The 19,879-nt window shown below is 51.9% G+C and overlaps 1 protein-coding gene and 1 long non-coding RNA gene across 2 annotated transcripts; one reads left to right on the top strand and one right to left on the bottom strand.

Annotated features, from left to right (window-relative positions):
* Window positions 1–259: 259 nt before the first annotated feature.
* LOC114117858 (uncharacterized) lies at window positions 260–12,684 on the bottom strand. The gene is made up of 3 exons (XR_009596275.1): window positions 9,373–12,684; window positions 6,071–6,140; window positions 260–4,879 (listed from the first exon to the last, which is right to left on the bottom strand). It is a non-coding gene; the product is annotated as an uncharacterized LOC114117858 (long non-coding RNA).
* MLYCD (malonyl-CoA decarboxylase) lies at window positions 5,169–18,490 on the top strand. The gene is made up of 5 exons (XM_004015497.5): window positions 5,169–5,732; window positions 13,609–13,721; window positions 14,751–14,907; window positions 15,234–15,386; window positions 17,354–18,490. The coding sequence occupies exons 1-5, from the start codon at window positions 5,190–5,192 to the stop codon at window positions 17,885–17,887; spliced, it is 1,500 nt and encodes a 499-aa protein (XP_004015546.4). The 5' UTR covers window positions 5,169–5,189; the 3' UTR covers window positions 17,888–18,490.
* Window positions 18,491–19,879: the final 1,389 nt, after the last annotated feature.

Raw genomic sequence — 19,879 nt, forward strand, 5'->3', positions numbered from 1 at the left:
TCACAAAGAGTCGGACACGACTTAGTAACTAACAACAGATATCTTTTGGGACAGCTGCCCAGCCCATAACCCTCTCCTCTGAATACTGTGTCCCTTCCCAAAAGGGTACATCCCCCAGTTCCATTCACCTTCTATCCTAGCCTGGTCACCTAATCCAAGCTGGATCAATCAGATTCTGTGAACTGAAATTGGCTAGAGAGATACAAATCCTTCTGAGATGGTCCTTTTTTAAAAAAAATAAAATCCACATAACATAAAATTAATTTTTATTTTAATCATTTTATTTTTTTTCTTTCCACTTTCACTGAGATATTATTGACAAAAGTTTAAGGTGTACAGCATAATGATCTGACTTACAGACATCATGGAATGATTCCCACAGTAAATTTAGTGAACATCTATCACTGCATTTAAATTTTAAAAGGAGTAGGAAAAGAATTTCCCCTTATGATGAGAACTCAGGATTTACTCTTTAATAGCAGCTTTCATATGGGACATACAATGGTGTTAATTATATTAATCATGTTGTACCTTACAGCTCTAGTACTTATTTATCTTACAAGTGGAATTTTGTACCTTTTGACTACCTCCATCCCTGCCTCTGGTAACCACCAATCTGGTCTTTTTTTCCTTTGAGTTTGTTTTTGAAGTATAATTGACCTACAACACTGTGTTCGCTCCTATTACACAACATAGCGATTCAGTCTTTCTCTACTTTACAAAATGATCACGGCAAGTCTAGTTACCATCTGTCTCCACACAAAGCTATTACATAACTATTGACTATATCCCTCACGCTGTACATTTCATACGTGTGACTCAGTCATTTCCCAACTGGAGGTTTGCGCCTCTTTAAGCCATTTTAAAATGTGCGATTTGGGAGGTTTTAGTACATTCTTGTTGCACAGTCATCACCACTGGATAATTCCAGATCATTTCCATCAGCCAAAAAGAACTCCACACCCATGAGCTGTCACCCCAATTCTCCCCTCCCACAGTGCTAGGCAATCATTAATTTACTTCCTGTCTGTATAGACTTTTGTAGAGACTTGTTCTAGAGATTTCACATAAATAGGATCATACAAAACGTGGCCTTTTGTATCTGGCCTTTTCACTTGGCAGACTCATCCATGCTGCAACATGTATCAGTATTCCATACCTATTGATGGCTGTTAATATTCCATTTTGTACATATATGACATTGGGTTTATTCCATTCATCCAGTCATGGATGTTTGGGCTGTTTTTGACTTTATGAATAATGCTGCTGTGAATATTTGTATTCACATTTTACTGTGAACATATACTTAGCAGTGGAGTTGCTAGGCCGTATGGTAGCTCTGTGCTTAACTTCTTAAAGGGCTACCAAAATAATTTCCACAATGGCAGCACCATTTTGGGGTTCCCTGGTGGCTCAGATAGTAAGGAATCCACCTGCAATGCAGGAGACCTGGGTTTGATCCCTGGGTTGGGAAGATCCCTTGGAGAAGGGCATGGCAACCCACTCCAGTATTCTTGCCTGGAGAGTGCCATGGACAGAGGAGTCCGGTGGGCTACAAGTCCATAGGGTCGCAGAGTCGGACATGACTGAGTGACTCAGCACACACGCTCAGCACCATTCTACATCCCCACCATGTGTGACAGTTCCAATTTCTCAACATCCTCACCAACTTGACTGTTGTTACTGTTTTTGTAATTATTATTGTTGCCATGCCAGTGGATTTGAAGTGATAGCTCCCTGTGGTTTTGATTTGCATTTCCCTAATGACTACTGATGTTGAGAATCTTTTCACGTGTTTATTGGTCATATACATATCCTCTTGGGAGAAATGTTTATTCAAATTCCTGTGCCCTTTTTTTAAATTGGGTTGTTTATCTTTTTGGTGTCCAATTACAGGAATTCTAGACCCTTATCAGATATGTGATTTTCAAGTATCTCTCCCATTCTGTGGATTGTCTTTTCACTTTCTTGATCATGTCCTTTGATGCATGAAAGTTTTTAATTTTGATAAAGTGCAAAAACGCTTTTGGTGTCATATTTAAGAAACCATCACCTAATCTAATGTCATGAAGATTTACATCTATTTTCCCTTCTGAGAGATTTATATTTAGGTCATTGATACATTTTAAGTTCATTTCTGTGCATGGTGTGAGGCAGACACCTGGATTCATTCTTTTGCCTGTAGATATCCAGTTGTTCTGGTCCCATTTGTTGAAAAGTCTATTCTTTCTTCCATTCAATGATCATAGAAACCTTGTGAGAAATCAGCAGACCACAGGTACATAGGTTTATTTCTCAATTCTCTCCCATCAATCTATATGTCTGCCTTTTTGTCAGCACCACATTGTTTTGGATACTGTAAATTTGTGGTGAGTTTTGAAATCAGGAAGTACGAATCTTCCAACTTTGTTCTTCTTTTTAAAGAACAAACAAAGAAGTAGTTTTGGCTATTCAGGGCCTCTGGCATTTTCATTTTGAATTTTAGGCTGAACTTTTCCATTTCTGCAAAGAGGATTTGGTAGGGATTGCATTGAATCTGCATATGCATATGGGACATTTTACCGTCTTAACAATATTAAATATTCCAACTCATGAACACAGAATATCTTTCCATTTAATTGGATCTTCTTTAATTTCAGTGTTCTGGTTTTTTCAGTGTACATGTCCTAGATGTCCTTGGTTAAGTTTATTCTTAAGTGTTTTTTTTTCATTTTGGATACTCTTGTAAATGGAATTGTTTTCTCAATTTCAGTCTTGGATTAGGGAAGTGTTTTGAATGAAGGGAATATGCAGGGAGAAGCAGAGAATGGCAGTTGACACCTAGAGAAAAATAATTATGAATACAGAGAAAAGCAGAATCAAGAAATTATATGTGTTCCAGGAGCTGCTTAATTCACTTTTTATACATTAAAACCTCCTATTTATCAGAAAAGAAGGAAATTATATGAATGGATGCAGCTAGAGATTATCATACTAAGTGAAGTAAATCAGAAAGAGACAAATACCATATGATATCACTTATATGTGGGATCTAAAAGATAACACAAATGGACCTATCTGTGAAACAGCATCAGGAACACAGAGAACAGACTGGTGGTTGCAAAGGAGGAGGGAGCTGGGAGAGGATCGGATTGGGAGTCTGGGATTAGCAGATGCAAACTGGTATATATGGAATGGATAACAACAAAGTCCTACTGTAAAGCACCAAGAACTATATTCAATATCCTGTGCTAAACCACAATGGAAAAGAATATGAAGAAGAATGTATACATATATATAACTGAGTCACTTTGCTGTACAGCATAAATTAACACATTATAGTTCACCCATACTTCAATTTTAAAAAAAAGAAAGTATGTGAAAAGGTAGGGAGATGGAAGAGGGATTGAGAACTGTACTTTAAGCGAATATTAGTAATTAAGCAGTGGACAAGGTTCCTGCAGCAAGGCCGGGGTATCCCGGATAGATGAGAGCACATGGAACAGGGAATGTGAGGCCAAGCACCACAGCAGCCTATCTGGCCTGGGCAGACTCCTTTCAGCAGCTGGAGATGCGTCTTAGCCACTTCCTTAGTGAAGGCGAACTAGCGTGGGCTCAGAAGCCACTGCCAAGCCCTCAGAAGGCTTTGCGTGTCTGTGCCTCAGCAGAAGGAGCCCTGTAAGATCAGGGCAAAGGCTGGCCCCATAAAGAACTACTGCTGCTGCTGCTAAGTCACCTCAGTCGTGTCCGAATCTGTGCGACCCTTACACCGCAACACTTGGACCAGACAGTTCTAGGGTAGTTCTGGTATCTAGGCAGCCAGACACTGGCTTTTCTCCCCGCTTGAACAAAGGGTGCTTTGGATTTCCATCTGAGTGGAGCAAAACCCCATGTATTCCTCACGCCTCCTGCAGTTTTTGCTCCGTGGGGGACATGGCTGCTGTGTGGTATTCTCCCATGAATGCAGTATGGGGTTGGGACTAGGAGGAGGAGAAGGAGACAACAGAAGGAAGTCAGAGCCTCACTTCCTAGGGGAGGAAATCATCTCTCCTAGGAACATTAGCCCATTCAGCCAATGGAGGATTTATCTGTGCAAACTGCTGGTCCAGTTTGCAATGCTGAGAGGTATTGCAAAGGCATCCCCTCCCCCACACACAGGGGTGTAACCAAGGGGTGCTCCCTCCAGCGATGGAAGAGGGTGCTTGCATTTGGTTGTGGAGCAAGTGAGAACAGGGTTAGTAACTGATACGGCACCCTGCGCTCCTGCTCCTGAGCTTGTGGGGAAGAGGCCTTCCGTGATGACCCTGTCCACTGGGTGAAGGGAAGTCCACGCCAGCCCAGTTATATTACTCCACACAGTTTATTTCCCTTATAGCACTTACCACAACCAGTAGTTATGCCGTGGTCTGTTTTCCTTTGTTAGAATGTAAACTCCATGGGGGCATGATCAGGTCTGTCGTTCACTATTTCATCCCTGTGCCTAGTGAAGGACCTGGCACCTGCCAGGCCGTTAATAAACACTGTTGAAGGAGGGAATGAATGAATAAGGACCAAGGGAAGGGGGACAGGGTGGGGCACGAGCCGCTTGGGAGGGCCCCGTTTGCCGCATCGGTGAGAAAGGGCTCCAGCAGGCAGCTGGAAGCCTGGGTCTAGAGCTTAGGAGAGCGAAGGCCTGCAGCTCTGGAGGTCACCTGTGCAAGCGAGAGCGCCAGGCAGGGGTCGAGACAGAGGCGACCTACCTTGCCAGAAACGACCACTAGCGTACTTCGTAGGCACGCAGATAGACGCCTGCGCCCCTGCCCCAGACACTCGGAGAATCTCTGGAGTCGGGCCAGGAATCTGCGCGTGTAACACGTCCGCTGGGTGACTGTCATGTTCCTTAGGACTGGAGAGCTCGGCCCTGGAGGAGAGAGGGGCAGAGGAGGTGACTTTGGGCGAACAGGTGACAGGGCAGGGGCCGCCCCCGAACTCACCAACCCGAGCCGCCCCGCCGCCGCTCGGCCCTCGGATTGGTCGTGGCCGGGGTTACCTTTGGCTGCACTTGGCCTGGGGCCGCGCTCCGCCTCTCCCCCTGTCGCCCCGCCCCCTTCCACCCCCGATTGGTCGCCGCCCTGGCCGTCCCTCGGCCTAGGCCAATGGGGAGGGCGCGCGCGCCGGAAGCCGGAAGCGCGGCGGCGCCGGCGTTCCCCAGGCAGCTGTCGCCGCGCACCATGCGAGTTCTCGGGCCAAGCCTGTCTGCCGGGCGCCTCCTCCGGCTGCGGCTACCCCCGTGGCAGCCGCAGCCGCCAGGACCCCGGCTGTCGAGCGGGCGGCCGGCGGCAGCCGGCGCCCTGGAGCGGGCCATGGACGAGCTGCTGCACCGCGCCGTGCCCGCGATGCCGGCCTATGAGCTGCGCGAGAAGACGCCGGCACGGGCGGAGAACCAGTGCGCGGACTTCGTGAGCTTCTACGGCGGCCTGGCCGAGACGGCCGAGCGCGCTGAGCTGCTGAGCCGCCTGGCCCGCGGCTTCGGCGTGGACCACAGCCAGGTGGCCGAGCAGAGCGCCGGCGTGCTCCAGCTACGCCAGCAGCCGCGGGAGGCAGCCGTGCTGCTGCAGGCCGAGGACCGGCTGCGCTACGCGCTAGTGCCGCGCTACCGCAGCCTCTTCCACCACATCAGCAAGATGGAGGGCGGCGTGCGCTTCCTGGTGCGGCTGCGGGCCGACCTGCTTGAGGCGCAAGCCCTCAAGCTAGTGGAGGGGCCGCACGTCCGGGTAAGGCTCCGCCCGGGCCGTCCCCGGGCCTCGTGGGGGCGGGGACCGCCCGGGCCGCGCCCCCGTCTAGTGCCCAGGTCCACTGACCCTTGGCGGCCCTCGCCCCTCAAGCCCCAAGCACTCCACCTTCGCTTGCCTGGAGCCGTGCCCACTTCTCTGAGAGTCACAGCCCCTGAACCCTGGCCCCCTTCCTTCCTACGCTTTCCGAATCCTTGCCTCACTCAAGCCTCAGCTCGCTCCAGTCTTGGTAGAAACTTCTCACCCGCTTACTTTCAAGGTGACTGTCACGCCTTGCTCCTGATGCGCATGCTCTATAAAGTTCTCTTTTATTATCTTACCTGAGAGATTTCCTCTGTGCGGTATACTTGAATGAGTACCAAACGGAGCATCGGGTAACTTTCTGAAAACCTGGATGGGGTCAACAAAAGGTAACTTACTTGTAGCGCCAGCTGTGTGAGCGTTCATCCTGCAAAACCCTGTAAAACGTACAGAGATGACTGGAACTCGAGGTCACCACCGTCCAGGAGTCCGGGTGCCCTCTATCGTCTCTGCCACATCTCCCGGGGCAGGGCGTTTCACCAGCCCGAGTTCAGCCCTAAAACAGGATTCTAAGTTGTCTCCTTGGGTAATCAGGCACTTAGCAAAGTGAGCCCACCTTAGATGTGAGCAAATAATTTAAGATTTAAATAATGATGACTTGAAAGGTGGCTGATAGTTGAATATAGTCCTCGTATTCCATTGATATCAAGTATGGACCATTAATTTGCTCTATAGCAAATCAAAAATGCTGTAAACGTTATAGAAAGTTCTGACATTCAGAACTTATCAAGTCCAGTTGGCTTAGAAAAGAAGTGAACACTTAAAAGGATTAAGCCCTCATTCCTTTAAGAACTCCTAACACCTGGCATGATTTTCATGTTCATATCCTTACTCTTGGGGAAGTGATATGTCACCTTTTACAGTAAAGGAAACAGGTCAGATGAGTTCACATGACTTAACCAAGAACTCAGAGCAAATAAGAATGTCTGACCACTACCCAAATCCAAATTTCCTGGGTTCTATATGCCACACTTTATATCCCCATCATGCTATATGAGTTCTGGTGTTTATCAGAAACTTTCTTTGCCTTAGATGCATAAAAACTGAGTGTAGTTAGGATTAATCTCAGGATGATAATAGAGGCTATGACTTGACTGCTGTTAGTAGTTGGCTGATCTACACTGCTAAGTGTTACCTAGGGCCAAGCTGAGAACCTTGGTGGTTTATTGCATTAGCACCAAGTCAGTCTTGGATTCTGAGTGTGTTAAATTGAGTGTTCCCAACTAAATCCCCATCTGAAAGGCTGAGACCTTGTGTTCCACACCCTGCAGTCATCCCCATTCCTCCCAAGAGAGTCGGGTTTAGTCTGCAATCCAAGCAGACATTTTTTTTCCTTTGAGGCAGAGACCAGTGCTTCTGAAAGCCTTCTGAAACTAAATTCTTATTGCATAGGAGACGAGAATTAGGTGGGATGTCTGTCACCTGACCCACAGTAAAACTCCCCGCCCATCCGTCCATCCATTCAGCCATCCGTTGGCTGGCTGTATCGTACCAGGCATGCTCCAGGCTCCACGGTGGCGTGGTCCAGGAGCTTCCCTTTGAGTGTAGGAAGAGTTAACTGCAGACACAGTAGGTGTTAAGTGCCTTCCATTCACTAGCTCATTTCATCCTCAGCGAGATGTGGGGACTGCCTGACAGATGAGGTGACTGAAGCTCGTCCCAGTGCAGCCCCCAGAGCACAGAACTGGTAAGAGCGTCTCCCTCAAGCCCTGCTGCCGTGACTGCAGGGGTGTACTCCATCATGGCACACCGACTCTCTTAGTTGATGGCCTAACCAGATCAAAGCCGGCTTATTCTCTTAGAATGTGCCTTCTATAAAACCGAAGGGAAGGTGAGACAACCCAGTCGATTAATGGCTTTGTTTTATTTGGTTTCCCTGAGGCAGGAGTTTAATGTTCTCTACTTGTGAGTGTGTTTATCTTTCCAAGACTCTGTGCAAGCTTCCTTCATACCAGCCACCTCAGCACCCACTTTTTTCTGAAGCTGCAGGTCAGTCTCTACTCTTCTGTTGAAAAAAAATCATCAAACTTCGCGTGGCCGGAAGGCTGGCTCTTGGTGTCTGTCCTTTGGCATTTTTGCTGCCCACCAGCCACCCTGCACATCCCAGCTACCCCAGCATTTCTCACTCCCCTCCACGGACCCTCCTCTCCAGCCAGGCTGGCTCCTGGATGGAAAGTTCCTGAACCCGCATCCCTCATGATTCCTGTTAAGAGTAGGAGCCGCCTCCACCCTCAGCTCATTTTTTGGACTTTTCCAGCTAGTCCAGCTCAGGGTGGCCTCACTCCGTTCTGAGCTTCATAGGTATGTAACTGTCTGTACCACTCAGATGCATTAACCACAGAATCTAGCCTTTAAATGTATTGTTACCCTGCAACTAGATGATGAGCTCCTAGGAAACGGGGAACCTTGTCCTGTGTAGCCCAAATGATGAAATGTAAGTTGGACTCCTGGGTGCCCCCCATCCAGCAAAGCTGGCAGCCAAACGCCCCGATTTGTCCTGAGGTCAGACTGCTCCATTCAAGGGTCTGAGCCTGGAACCAAGCCCCGGGGGCCGTGGAAGGTTTCTTTGCGACCAAGAGTCATCCTACACGACACTGGGACTGCCCTCGCCCTGGGCAGTTTCTGATGTCGCCTCCGGTTCTCCATTCTCTGATGCTGTGAGACGTTAGTTACTAAACTGGTTTCCTTCCTCCCCGACACAGGTTTTTTAATCCGTAGAAGTCATCACGGGGACCTGATGCAGTAATTTGCCCCCAGAATCACCTAGTGTATGTGGTCCATCTCGATCCCATCTCTTCTGTTTGATTTGGGATTTTGCGGCCACATTTAAGAGACAGCGCAGCTAGAGCTTTTGGCTTTTAGGAATTCAGTGTAGGCAACCAGCAGAGGTTTGGCCCTCGAAGTTTTAGAGTGGGAGCCCTGCATCTCCAGGGGCCAGCACCCCATCACACAGGTGCGCTTCTCCCCTGGGCTCTGCCGGCCTCTAGAGCTGCCAGGTAATGTCAGGTGAACAAGAGCTGCTTGGGACTCAGGCCTGGGCACTGCCCTGCTGTGGACTTGGCCTGCTGGACCTCAGAGCTTCTTGGTCACTGGATCTTGTGAGCACAGAGGCATTTTTAGAATAACCGCCAGCAAGTGGTAGGCCCAAAAGGAGGCTGACTGGGTGTCTCACACGGAATAGTGGGTACCGTGGAGGGCACACCAGGTTGGGGAGGATGAGCTAGCTCCTGGTGCTATCTGCCATCCTCTGGTTAGAAGTGTGATTTTAGGTGGCCGCTGCCCAGTCCCTTCACCATCCTAGGCCAACAGGCTCTGCGCTGAGGTGAGAGACTGCCAGCGGCCAGTCTGCCCAAGGTCAGCCTGCTTCTCTTCTAAGGAATGCCCCGAGAGGTGCCGTGGAGCTCGGCTGAAAACATGGTTACCAGTGTTGGTCTCTGACTGAGGGCTGTGATAATTGGAAATAGAGGAAGGTTCTGGAACCCTGACATTTCCATCCCTGTGGAGCCCCAGGCGGGAGTCTAGGCGGGCGTGGATCCCCTACCTTGTTCTTGTCGTTCACTCGCTCAGTCATGTCCAGCTCTTTGCAGCTCCGTCAACTGCAGCATGCCAGGCTTTCCTGTCCTTCACCACCTGCCAGGGCTTGCTCAAACTCATGTCCATTGAGTCGGTGATGCCATCCAACCATCTCATCCTCTGTCGTCCCCTTCTCTTCCCACCTTCAATCTTTCCCAGCATCCGGGTTTTTTCCAATGAGTCGGCTCTTCACACCACGTGGCCAAAGTATTGGAGCGTCAGCTTCAGCAATCCGTCCTTCCAGTGAGGATTCAGGGTTGACTTCCTCTAGGATTGACTGGTTTGATCAGATAAGGTTTCTTAATTCTTCTCGATAGGAAGTTCAGAGTCAGGGTCAAGTCTCTGCTGGGAAGATGCAAGTGCTATGGGGAAAGTGTACAAACTAGCAAAGGTGAAGCGTTTGTGCTGTGGTTCTCAAGATAGCTGATCCACTGCTGGGAAGCTGGACTTTGCCACCTGTTACTGAGAAGGTCATGAGGAGCCCGAGCATCTCCAAGGGTCAGCCTGGGACTTCTTGATCCATCCCAAGTCCCTGCTCCTGTGGTCTGTCCATCTGATGCTGCTTTGTAGAACTTCTTGGATGGTAGTAAGTGAACTGATCTTAATAGAGTTATTCCAAGAGAGGCATTTTAGTTGTTTTCATAGTTAAGGATTCTGTAGGAAAGGGACTTGTCAATGTCCTTGAATTCTCTGAACACAGGACCTCCCCCTGCCCACCCCCACCGAGTTTTAACCATAGGAAATAGAATAATAATCAGTCATCCATTGTTGGTGGTGGGGGTGGGATGGGGGGGGTGATATCAAACCCATAAAGCAGCTTAATTATACCAGAAAAAGAAGTGGTGCCTTGGCTTACAAGATCAAATGTTCTTTTTGTTTTAAAAAAAAAAAAGCTCTTCTCTATTGAAGTTCCAAGTGAGTTGAGAGGCTAATTCTGACACCTGGACGTGTGACCAGAAGCCCGAACCTGCATGCTCTTTCCTGAGGAGGGCTTTGGGCTCCGAGGCGTGAATCCAGGCCACCTGTCAGTTGCTCTCCTCCTGAAGGAGACGCCCTGTGAACTTGCAGTTGTGCGTCAGCCGCGCGCTGAGCAGGGTACACAGTGTGTGCGTTTTGCAGGGTGGAGTGTGCTCCCTGTGTGTCCTGGTTACAGGCTGTTTGATTTTCTGCAGAGTTCTTTCCAAAAGCCCTTTTAGGTTGAAGAGTTAAGTTTCTTTCAGATAAAACCCTCGATGAAGCCAAGGGAACTCCCATTCTAGCAGAGAGTGTAGGCACCATCAGCAATGTGCAGAGTGGGCCTGGCATTTGGGAAATGATGGGAAATGTGAACACAGAAATTACGGTGAAGGCTGTGGAAACCTTAATAGAAGTCCAGGCAGAACACAGGAGAAGGGACCACGCTCTTCTCCAGCCAGGTCCCCACAGCACCATCGCAGCGCCCAGCCCAAGACACTTTGTCATAAACTTCCCCTGGTGGCTTGTCCTGTTTGTAATTAACCTGGTGGTCCTCATGGTTCTAGTAAGTTCTGTCAGCCAGACTAAGAGATGAGCTTATTTGTACATAAGAATGTTGTGCCAGCAATTGGCATATTCAAGTCCTGGATTGCTGATGAAGTTTCTGAATTCCTGAGGCTGGCACACACATACCCGTCCTCTCTCCTCCCGCGGTCAGAGAGCCAGCAACCTCACTGCCCTCGGCAGCTGATTGCACCCTGAAGAGCCGCGGCCCCAGTAGCCTGAGCAGGGGAGGTGGTCACCTTTCACCTAGATTCCCAGATGTCGTGTCCAGTGTCACATTTTAGAGCTGTCAGGAGCCCAGAATAGAACGAAGGGACTTAGAGAGGCGGCCACTCCCATCAGCCAGACCATTCCTTTCGCAATTAAACTGAGCTAACACTGAAGCTAGATTTTTTTTCCCCAGCTTTTTCCTATTACATGTGTCACAGGGATGCCAATACATCCTACATGGAACTCGACTGGTCCATTCCTGACCTTTCAGAGCAGAGGTCCCCAGCCTGGGATCCAGGGACCCCTGGGGATGATCCGTAGATGAGTTTCAAAGGGGTCCATGAAACCCAGGAAATTCTAAGCAGAGTTTTACTAATATGTTTGCATTTCTCTGGGGAGAGGGTGCCGGTGTTTGGTGCACACTCTAGAGTGTGCAAGGACCCCAGGAAGACTGAACCACTGTAGTCCGTGCAGGAAAGGGTTTGATAAGAGGCCGTCCGTGTTGACCAGGAAGCCGTCCCTCCTTCCCGCTGCTACTTCTAGTCACTCTCCTCCAGGGTGTCTTCTCTTTTTCATTTGCCATCGATCCATTGATCATCTTCCACATGGGAGACCCCACTGATGCCTTGAGAACCAGAGGAATGAGTCGGAAATGACCTCCACGCCTATGGAGCTGAGAGCCCAGAGAAGGAGACTAGACTGTGGGGTAAAGAGTGAAGAGGATTGAGAGGTCATATGGCCCTCTACTCAAAACGTCTCCGCCATGTTCTTGCCCACCCTGTGCCCGTCTCATCCCATGGGGAGGGCCGCTCTCTGCCAGGAGGAACTGAGTGGGCAGCCCCAGCTACACGAACGTTCTTTACATGGAGTCTGACTTTTGCCTCCCCTGGTTGGTCCTAGATGACTTACCCCCGACTTCTCACCCCCATGGGGCCTCTTCTGTGCCCCAGGCCTTCAGTGTTTAAAGATGGACCTCACTTCATTCTGAAACCCTTTCTGAACCACCAACCCCATGCCTGCAACGTATCCTCAAGTGACAAGGTTCTGAGTCCTTTGAGCTTCAACCATGGATTAGAATGTGAAATGGCCCTATAACAGTTTCATAGCTTGTGTACAGTTTTATAGGTGTTATCCATCATGGTCTTTGTGATTCCTATACAGGGATTCATAAGGTCAGTTCTGTACCAGACAAACGGAGATGTTTGCTGTTATTCAGTAATATTTAGTGTATCTGTTAGTATGTAGCTCGTCTTAAGTAACAGACTCAAGAACAATAGTGGTTTGAAGAAGAGAAGCTTGTCTCTCATTTAGAAGTCTGGAGATGGGCATCCCAGGGCTGATCCTGCTCTGTGGTGCCCAGTTGACCCAGACTTCTGTTTGTTGCTCTTCCCTGAACAACTTGCATCTTCAGAGTTACCTCACGGCCCCAGATGGCTGCTCTAGCTCTAACCATCACATCACCTTCCAACCTGCAGTGGGAAGGACAAAAAGAGAAGCGAAGGGCTGCTCCTGCCATCTTTCAAGGTTCCCAAAAGCTGCTACAGGACTTCCCCCCCCCCCCCCACCGCTTACATCTGAATAACCAGAACTCAGTGATGTGGCTACCCTCAGTTGCTGTGCAGGCTTTGTTCTGAACATCCTTGTGCCCGGCTAAAAAGTGAGGCTTCTGTGGATCTGGAAGGAAGGGACACAGCTATTGAGGAACAGCAGCCGTGTCTCTTGCTTTGGGTGTCCCTTCCTCTCTGGCTGTTACAAAGCTTACCACTTACTTGACCTGAGGTTACCAGACTAAGGCACGCCCTCTCCTCCTGCACCTCTCATTCTGTTCTTCCTCAAAGTTTCAGTGTGAATGTATCTCTGATGGTAAAGTTGACTCAGATCATTTTGGGAAGCAGATTCGCTGTAAAAAAAGTGAAATTAGAATAATGTCCAATTTAAATGCACAGATTGCCAGATGCAGTATTATTCTATGGCCACTCGGGAAAGGAAAGAATGCTACCGATTCAGCTGTGACCTGCCGTCACTCTAGAGATGGGTCCTGAGTTCCGAGACGTTAAAAATAGGAAAACACATGCACGCCTTAGAGTTGTCAAAACGTGAGGCCAGGAGCCAGTATTTACTTCTCTTAAGAAAGAAGGATGGATGTCTTGGTGAATCAAAGAATGGTCCTGAGGGGGTGTCCACACTCGCTCCCCGACACACCGTTCAGCGTCAGCTTAACTCACGCGCGTAGCCGTGTCCATGGTGGTGAATGAACCAGAACATGTTATCTGACTTGGGGAACTTGGTTCATCTTGAACACTCCAGTCGGCTGTCTTACTGGTGGGAGGAGGGAAGGAATAGCACTGCGTTCCGTCTGTCCGGTTGTCTGAGGACACACCCCTGCCCGACTTCGTGTCTAATTCCCAGCAGCACCTCGGGGATGGGCTGGACATCTTCCCCACGGAAGGTCAGCGTTCTCTTCTCTCCGTTTCAGGAAATGAATGGGGTGCTGAAAAACATGCTCTCGGAGTGGTTTTCCTCGGGGTTCCTGAACCTGGAGCGGGTCACCTGGCATTCCCCGTGCGAAGTGCTCCAGAGAATCAGCGAGTGAGTGTGGCGCTGCCGCTCTGCTTAGGCTTCAGCTGAAAGCCAGCCTCCATTCCCCGCCTCCCCACCCGTGTACGTTTCCTCCTGCGCCTGATAGAACCCAGACACGGTATTCCCAGGGGTGGCTGTCCTAACAGATGACGCCAAGACCACGAGGAGAAGAGGGCGCAGATAGAGACTGGCCCTTCTGCCAGTGAACCTGCATGAGGGGTCTCGGCTACGTGCTCATAGTTAAAGCCCTCAGGAGACTTCCTTGGAGGTCCAGTGGGTGAGACTCTGAGCTTCCAGTGCAGGGGGCATGGGTTTGGTCCCTGATCAGGGAGCTAAGATCCTGCGTGGCACACGGCATAGCCAAAAAATAAATGATAATAATAAACGTCTAAAAGCTCTTAAGCCCACTTCTGCCCAAAGACCCCCATGATCAGAGCTGCCCAGACTCACAGACCAAGAGTGGGCATTAGTCACCCAGACAGCATCGTCCCAACCAGCTGTTAAAATGTCTCCCTTGGATAAGAATCTCCAAACTCACAACACAGTGAGCGAATCTAGCCTGCCCTGGACACAGTGAAAGGCAGGTTGGCAGACAGTGCTGCTGCTGTGTCTCGTTTTGAAACAGCAGTGGAGGCCGAGGTGGCTGGACTAGCAGAACCTACCAGGCATTGCGTGTCCACGGGCAGCGATGACTTCAGACATCGGAGATTCAGAGCAGACGCAAGACCCCCAGCGACAGGCATCTGGTCAGGCCCCTTTGTTACAATCCACCGCACAACCGCTCCCCCAGGGCCTGGTGAACTAGGCTTTAAGATCCAGGCCAAGAGCACAGTTTCGTGTGTAAGATGGTCACCAGCTCTGGCTCGTCTGTCAGTTCCGCTTCACGCTAAAACAATCTCTGAATTTCCTCCCGAGTCCCTCGAAGCTGTATTTACAGGGTTTCTCTGACCTGAGTGAATAGCCGAGTAGGACTCTGCCCTGGCTGTCTGACCCGTGAACCGTGACGTTTGTCTCGCTTCGTTGTCTCCTGCCCGCCAGGGCTGAGGCCGTGCACCCCGTGAAAACCTGGATGGACATGAAGCGACGCGTGGGGCCCTACCGGAGGTGCTACTTCTTCTCTCACTGCTCAACGCCAGGGGAGCCCCTGATCGTCCTGCATGTGGCCCTGACCAATGAGATCTCCAGCAGCATCCAGGTACCTGTGCTCCCTCGGTTCAGGGCAGGGAGGTGACCCAGAGTGGGGCCCCGTGGCCCCGGAGGAGGGCCAGCGTGCTTCTGCAGGGCTCAAGGGGAGCGTTTTGCGTAGAGGCCCCAGAGAGGCCTGCCTAAGGGCCAGGAATCATGATTCCACAGTTTGCATGAGAATTTGACATGATGGAAATGATACAGTGCTGGGCACACGGCCGCAGAGGTTGTGAGACCACTGCCTCCAGAGAGATCTCAGGACGTATAGCCTCTGGAGCTGGTCTCGGGGGTCAGGGGAGACTGTCTCTCTACCCTGGGGTCCCTTGTGTTTTCCAGACGATCATAGTGAAGGAGTGCCCCCCGTCAGAGACGGAGGAGCGGAACAAGATCACCACAGCCATCTTCTACTCGCTGAGCCTGACCCAGCAGGGGCTGCAGGGCGTGGAGCTGGGCGCCTTCCTCATCAAGCGGGTGGTGAAGGAGCTGCAGGTGAGTGAGCCGGGCGCTGGTCCCGCCCTGTGCGTCCCCACCTCGGGGTGGCCGAGGAGTCCTGCCCTTGTCTCAGGGACAAGGTGACTCTCCAGGCCAGGGTGATCAGGAGGGGTGGAAAAGTACCAGGTGCCCCGTGGCAGCTCCTAGGAGCCCCGAGACGCCTCAGGAGGTAGAAGGCATGCTGAGAAAAAGGCCCCTGAAACTAGCCTCTCATGGACCAGGAGGTTCAGATGCGTCCCAAGGGTGGCGGCATCTGCAGGGGGCCTTGCACCCGGCCTGGTGGGGCCGCTTCCGCCTGGCACACGGTCACCAGCAGGCTCCCATGGTCTAGTCCTGGCCCTGACAAGCACCGCCCAGCCACCCTCAGCCACTCATCTGCAGGGAGCCCCGAGCTCAGGCCAGGCAGCTGGAGGGTGCGTGCGCTGACATGCAGTTCTCTTGGTTGCTCTGGGAAACAGAAGCGTCTGGTCCACTGCTTAAAACCATCTCCTGAGGGGCTGGGGCAAACTGTGAGGCGTAGAGTCTCATTTTTTAGGTAAAATAATTAGACGGTTAAGAACAGGCTCTGAGAGTGGTGCTCTCTGCGCCTGTGGTCTACACATGTGGCGGTCTACACACGCGGCGGCCTCCGCAGCCCCTCCTCAGAGAGTGATGGGCCAGGGTGGAACTCAGACGCTCGTGCATCTCGCGGTAGACTCGTCATGTTACGCCTGAGTTCTCGGGATGCAGTTGGGCATCAGCTTCTAGATTCAGACCCTGCCGCTCTCTCCCCAGAGGTAATCAGAGCCACCTGTTCTAGTTACTCTTGAGTTCTTCTCTCTGCTTCTCTGGTGAAGGTATTGATAACAGGGGTGGGGTTGGCGGAGCGAGTGCGAGGGTCACGAAGGCAGTCGGAGGAGGAGGCGCGTCCGGGGACCCACCCACGAGCTCTGCTCCTGAGTCCTGCGGCCCAGGAGACACGCCGCCCACAGGCGTCCGCTCCCCATCTGGGCTAGGAGCAGGATGGCCGTCCGGGGAGTCTGGAGGGAAGCACAGCCCTGTCCCCACAGAGGCCTGCGTGGGGCGTTATGAAAGATGGGAGGAGCAGGGTTGGGAGCAGCCGGGGGTCGTCTTAACAGCATCCTGTTGTTGAAGTTGTGGTTCTGGATCCTGAGTGACGACGAGGACTGTAAATCCCCATCATGTATGTAAATCCAGACAGCAGGATGTGAGAGAGCTGTCTCCGCCTTGTAAACACCGCCAGGAGGCAGAGGAGATCCTCTCTGTCCGCCCAGCGAGCACTCAGCTCAGAGTGCTGGAGGGTGCTGCTTCCTTTTCTTCTGTCCTGAACTTTAAGCTGTTTCTTCTGTAGTGAGCATATGTGACATTTTCAGTTGGAAAATTCTGGCTTCTGTGAAACGAGCTTGAGGTCGCTGTGCGATTTGAATAGCAGTGATTGAGCCGTGTTATCTGATGTGGAGACCTACTCTTGCCCCCCGCCCCTTCCCTCCATCCTCCACCCACATTGGTATTGTTAGGTGATCAGTTACTCATTCAACAGACGGTCACTGGGTACTCGTGTGCCGAGCACCAAACCCAATTACAAGGCCTCAGCAGCGTCCCTAAGAGGGGCCTGGTGGGCTCTATCAGGCCCCCCCACTCCGCAGCAACCCACCCCTCCGATTCAGGCAAGTCCCCCAGCTTGCCTGCTCAGATGGCGTTGCAGGTGGACACATCACAAGGGGAGGCTTGTCCTGGGGCCACAGGACGCCTCCAGGACCCCTGCAGGCCGCAGATTCTTGCTAACTGTCCCTGGAGAGAAGAAAGAGTAGCCCACTGCACGTGGTGCCCCATCTGCCACGCGGCGGCACCCGGAGGCTCGCGACACGTAGGCCGTAAACACGGGGGTGTCTGTGTCCTGTGCCTCAGCCCTGAAGCGTGTGTGTGTTCTCTCCCCCCTCCTCCCCCGCCCCCCACGCCTGCAGAAGGAATTCCCCGCACTGGACGCCTTTTCCAGCCTGTCTCCCATCCCCGGCTTCACCAAGTGGCTCCTGGGGCTGCTCAAGTCCAAAGCCAAGGAGCACGGGCGGAGTGGACTGTTGACGGACTCTGAGAGTCAGGAGATCGCCGAGCTCACGGGCGGCCCCGCGCTCGAGACACTGCAGACGCTGCTGAGCAGCAGCGAGTGGGCGCAGTCGGAGCAGCTGGTGCGGGCGCTGCAGGCCCCGCTGATGCGCCTGTGCGCCTGGTACCTGTACGGGGAGAAGCACCGGGGCTACGCGCTCAACCCCGTGGCCCACTTCCACCTGCAGAACGGGGCCGTGCTCTGGCGCATCAACTGGCTGGCCGACATCAGCCTCAAGGGCGTCACAGGCGCCTGCGGCCTGATGGTCAACTACCGCTACTTCCTAGAGGACACGGCCGCCAACAGCACCGCCTACCTCGGCTCCAAGAGCATCAAGGCCTCCGAGCAGGTCCTCAGCCTGGTGGCGCAGTTCCAGAAGAACAGCAAACTCTAGCGTCACGCTCGCCGAAGCCGCTGGACGTCCCCTGGCCCAGGAAACGACGATTTCCTGGGGGTGGGGATGTGGGGTTGTGCACCCAGAGGCACTTATAGAGTAAAACGGAATTGAACTGTGGTCTCTGGCCTGTAGCGGGCTCACACTGGGAGGCTGGGCCCCAGCTTCCATGGCGAGAGGGAAAGCGCGTTACCGCTGGATGGTGGTGGGTATCGGTGGCTGTGGGCCGGGTGGGGATGCAGGGTGCTCCCCCAGGGATTCCGTCATGGCCTTGGCCTGGCCCACTGCCCTGGCACAGCCTTCAGAAGCCACCTCTCGTCCTAGGGTGGGGTGGGTGCCAGGCCCTGGGCAGATGGCCCAGATGACAACGGATGCTCCTCCGAGCTTAGAACACAGTTCAGCCGCGGTCACCTTAGCCAACTGTCTCCACAGATGGCGAAATGGTTTGCAAATCTGCACAAACTTCACTTGGTTAAATTACTGGACACAAGAGTTGTCATCGCCCGGGATTTAGCCTGGATTATAGACTTGATTCAAGTTCATAATGAACTTCATAGCAGAGAACAAGTTTGTTCTGTGAGGCATTAAACGCATGGTTATTCACTGCCGCGTGGTGGTTGTCTTTGAGATCTGAGGCCTCAATAGCTGTGCCCTTGATCCCCAGCCAGCCCACAGGCACGTCTGGTCTCTGTGAAACCGGCCCGGAGCAGGTGGCCTGAGGACAGAGGGGAAGGGGGTTGTGGGGGGCGCAGGGGCTGTGGTGTTGAATCAGGCAGCAGGTCCCCCACTTTGCTTGCCTTTCACCTTCCAGACCCATCCTTGGGCCTTCTCTGTGGCTTCAGTGTGCCGCTTGGGGCCTGGTAACACATAACGTGACCTCGGTCACAGCTAGAAACTGTGCTTTTTCTGTGTCCTGATGGAAGCAGGGTCCTCCTTCTGGGTGCTGCTTGGAGCTGATGCTGGAGGCACTGGGGCTCTGCAGGCCTAATGTCACCGCCCCCCCAGAGCTTGGAAAGAGTTCAGGCACCAACTGCTTGCATGTGGCAGGCGGGGCCTGAGATTGCAGTCTCCAGTTCCCGCACTCTGCACCTTATCTCTGTTCAACCTCGTATGTGAGAATCTTCAAACAGACACAAAAGTGGGCAAGTAATGTAATTGTGTGCTTGTATAACCCTGTAGTATAACCCTGTGTGCTGATCACCCAGCTTCCACAGTCATCGATAATTTTCCATTTCTGTCACGCCTTATTTCTTATAATGCCTCACACGTAGGTGCTCTGTGAAGACTATGCTGGATGGGTGCTGTGCAAATGGGATGGATGGATGGGATGGATGGGTGGATGATGGGATGGATGGATGGGATGGATGGGTGGATGATGGGATGGATGGATGGGATGGATGGGTAGATGATAGGATGAATGGGTGGGTGGATGATGGGATAAATGGGTGGGTGGATGATGGGATGGATGGATGGGTGGATGATGGATGGATGGGTGGATGATGGGATGGATGGTTGGGTGGATGATGGGATGGGTGGGTGGGTGGATGATGGATGGGTGGGTGGATGATGGGATGGATGGTTGGGTGGATGATGGGATGGGTGGATGGGTGGATGATGGATGGGTGGGTGGATGATGGGATGGATGGTTGGGTGGATGATGGGATGGGTGGATGGGTGGATGATGGATGGATGGATGGGTGGATGATGGGATGAATGGGTGGGTGGATGATGGGATGGATGGATGGGTGGATGGATGGATGGGTGGATGATGGGATGGATGGATGGGTGGATGATGGATGGATGGGTGGATGATGGGATGGATGGGTGGATGATGGGATGGATGGGTGGATGATGGGATGGATGGGTGGGTGGATGATAGGATGGATGGGTGGGTAGATGGATGGATGGGTGGATGGATGGATGGATGGATGGGTGGATGATGGATGGATGGATGGGTGGATGATGGATGGATGGGTGGATGATGGGATGGAT

This window comes from Ovis aries, chromosome 14 (assembly GCF_016772045.2).
Source record: "Ovis aries strain OAR_USU_Benz2616 breed Rambouillet chromosome 14, ARS-UI_Ramb_v3.0, whole genome shotgun sequence".
Taxonomy (NCBI): Eukaryota; Metazoa; Chordata; class Mammalia; order Artiodactyla; family Bovidae; genus Ovis; species Ovis aries.

Coding starts and splice junctions, on each gene's coding strand:
- MLYCD (XM_004015497.5), top strand. CDS start 5,190: ATGCGAGTTCTCGGGCCAAGCCTGTCTGCCGGGCGCCTCCTCCGGCTG. Junction 13,722..14,750: donor GTGCTCCAGAGAATCAGCGA/GTGAGTGTGGCG, acceptor CCTGCCCGCCAG/GGCTGAGGCCGTGCACCCCG. Junction 14,908..15,233: donor AGATCTCCAGCAGCATCCAG/GTACCTGTGCTC, acceptor TGTGTTTTCCAG/ACGATCATAGTGAAGGAGTG.